Source organism: Seriola lalandi, unplaced genomic scaffold (assembly GCF_002814215.2).
Source record: "Seriola lalandi dorsalis isolate HSWRI2012SDOR001 ecotype SW California unplaced genomic scaffold, Sedor1 jcf7180002054481, whole genome shotgun sequence".
In the NCBI taxonomy this organism is placed as follows: domain Eukaryota; kingdom Metazoa; phylum Chordata; class Actinopteri; order Carangiformes; family Carangidae; genus Seriola; species Seriola lalandi.
In genome coordinates this window covers 399,647-401,524 of record NW_019525034.1, presented here as the reverse complement: position 1 = coordinate 401,524, position 1,878 = coordinate 399,647, and the positions used below count along the sequence as shown (strand labels likewise).

Here is a 1,878-nt window from a genome sequence, read left to right as displayed (position 1 = left end):
CCACCCCCTCACCCCCCAGGCCAAACTCTCTCTCCGTGTGTCTGCTGCTGTGGAGGGAAAATAACTCGTGCACCAGGAATCAGCGCTGAAATCACAGGAAACAACAGACTGCAGGTCTGTGCTGATCACAGGCTCCACACAGTCTGAACCTACAGCAACACTGGACCCTGAACACAACACTGGACCCTGAACACAACACTGGAGCCTGCACATACACCGTTTGATTGACAGGTCTGCAGACACACACACTGACTCTGTATAACAAGAGTGATACAGTTATAATAAACTATAAATCAAGACATCGAAAACTGACCTTTTAATTTACCAACATTTTAGTCAAGAATCTTAAATAAATGTTATTATTTTTAAACTGAATATGACTCGACGCGGCTCGTTTGTTTCACTGTATGTGGAGGAGCCTGGTCTCACGCCAGACTCCATTAACAAATATCAATATTTAATCAGGCCTTGCTGTTTATTATATTTTAACTATCACCTACGCCTGGTTTTAGACATTTTATCAATAGTGTGTTGTCTTTATATGAATTCCGGATAGAAACTTTCCGTGAACTATACCTCAGTTTCGATTCTCTTTACTTTTACCACAGAGTCAGCCGAGTCGCTGCCGCCCCGCACGGCGCGTCTGACGGGAGCGGACGGCCGCAAAAACAGGCGAACCAGCCGTAAAAGTTCAAGCTCTGATGAAAAACGTCACTGCTTTAGAACATTTGTTTCATGCCGAATTAAACAGTGTGTCATACCATGACGAAAACCGCGAAGTGCTTTTGTATTGTTGATATATAGGTGTGCCGATACCGACGGAGGCTTAAAAAGGGGCCGTTTCTAAACGGACTTTGGTTCTACGTTACGGCGGGTGTCGAGGCTCGTCGAACCCCTCCGCTAATGTCATCAGAATATCCAGTTTTACGGTAATAAAAAAAAAAAAAAAAAAAGCTGAAAAACTTTACGTCTAAATCTCACGTGAAACGGTACACGGCTCAAAACAGCGTGTTCTTACCTGAGAGGACACCGATACTGAAGACATGGAGACCGGCGTCTGTCTGCTCCGTCCCGGGGTTTGAAATGTGATGATACCGGTTCACTTCACGTCCTCGTCAGTCTGTCTCTGTCCTCCGGTGTGTGTGTGTGTGTGTGTGTGTGTGTGTGTGTGTGTGTGTGTGTGTGTGTAGCAGAAGCAGCAAAACAAGCCCGTCCGTGTCTCCGAAAGAATAAAGAGGAGGGCTGAAAGAGGAGTCTGGCCCGGGGCCCTTCAGACCCCCGGGGGCCAGGATTAGGTTACAATAATGCGGGCGGTTTGTTCTTTCTCTCTCGCCCCAACTCGTTCCTGTCAGCCGGGGAGAGGAGCGCGAGCTGTCGCAGAGATGTGGGCTGATTTATCACAAGAATGTTTTATCCATCAAACAGAAATCCGTCCTGTCGCCTCCACAGAGAAAATCAGCAGCTCCGCTTCCTCCGTGTTTAAATATGCAGCTGCGGCTCCGCACGTCCGCGACTCTGTCCCCGACTGCTCGTACATTTTAGCAGCATCAAACATCCCTCTGGCTCTGGAGCCAAATGACGTCTATCGTCATGCATTATGCCCTTCCAACAGCCCGAGGCCAAATGCGCCATTTCAATTACTGCGCACTGGTAGATGGAGATGTGCGCCGGGAGGGTGCGCACACAGATCCGTTTTATTCTGCTCCTCATCTCTGAAAGCTGAATCCTAAAATGCCTCCGCGTCTGAAATCAGGCTGAGAGTCAGCGGAGCTTCGGTCCGTTCACCGGATCATCCGCCGCGCAGACAGGAACCATTTTGTGTTCCGGTGCGCGCAGCTTTACGCAGATACAGTGGGCCGGGTGTGATGAGGCCATGTG

At 48.9% G+C, this 1,878-nt stretch overlaps 1 protein-coding gene across 1 annotated transcript in view; it reads right to left on the bottom strand.

Annotated features, from left to right (window-relative positions):
* LOC111659496 (BTB/POZ domain-containing protein kctd15-like) overlaps window positions 1-1,878 on the bottom strand; it is a 3,148-nt gene extending 1,270 nt beyond the window's left edge. The window contains exon 1 of the mRNA XM_023412475.2: window positions 1,019-1,878. Within this exon, the coding sequence (XP_023268243.1) occupies window positions 1,019-1,045 (27 nt within the window). The 5' untranslated portion in view covers window positions 1,046-1,878. The remainder of the gene's footprint in view (window positions 1-1,018) is intronic.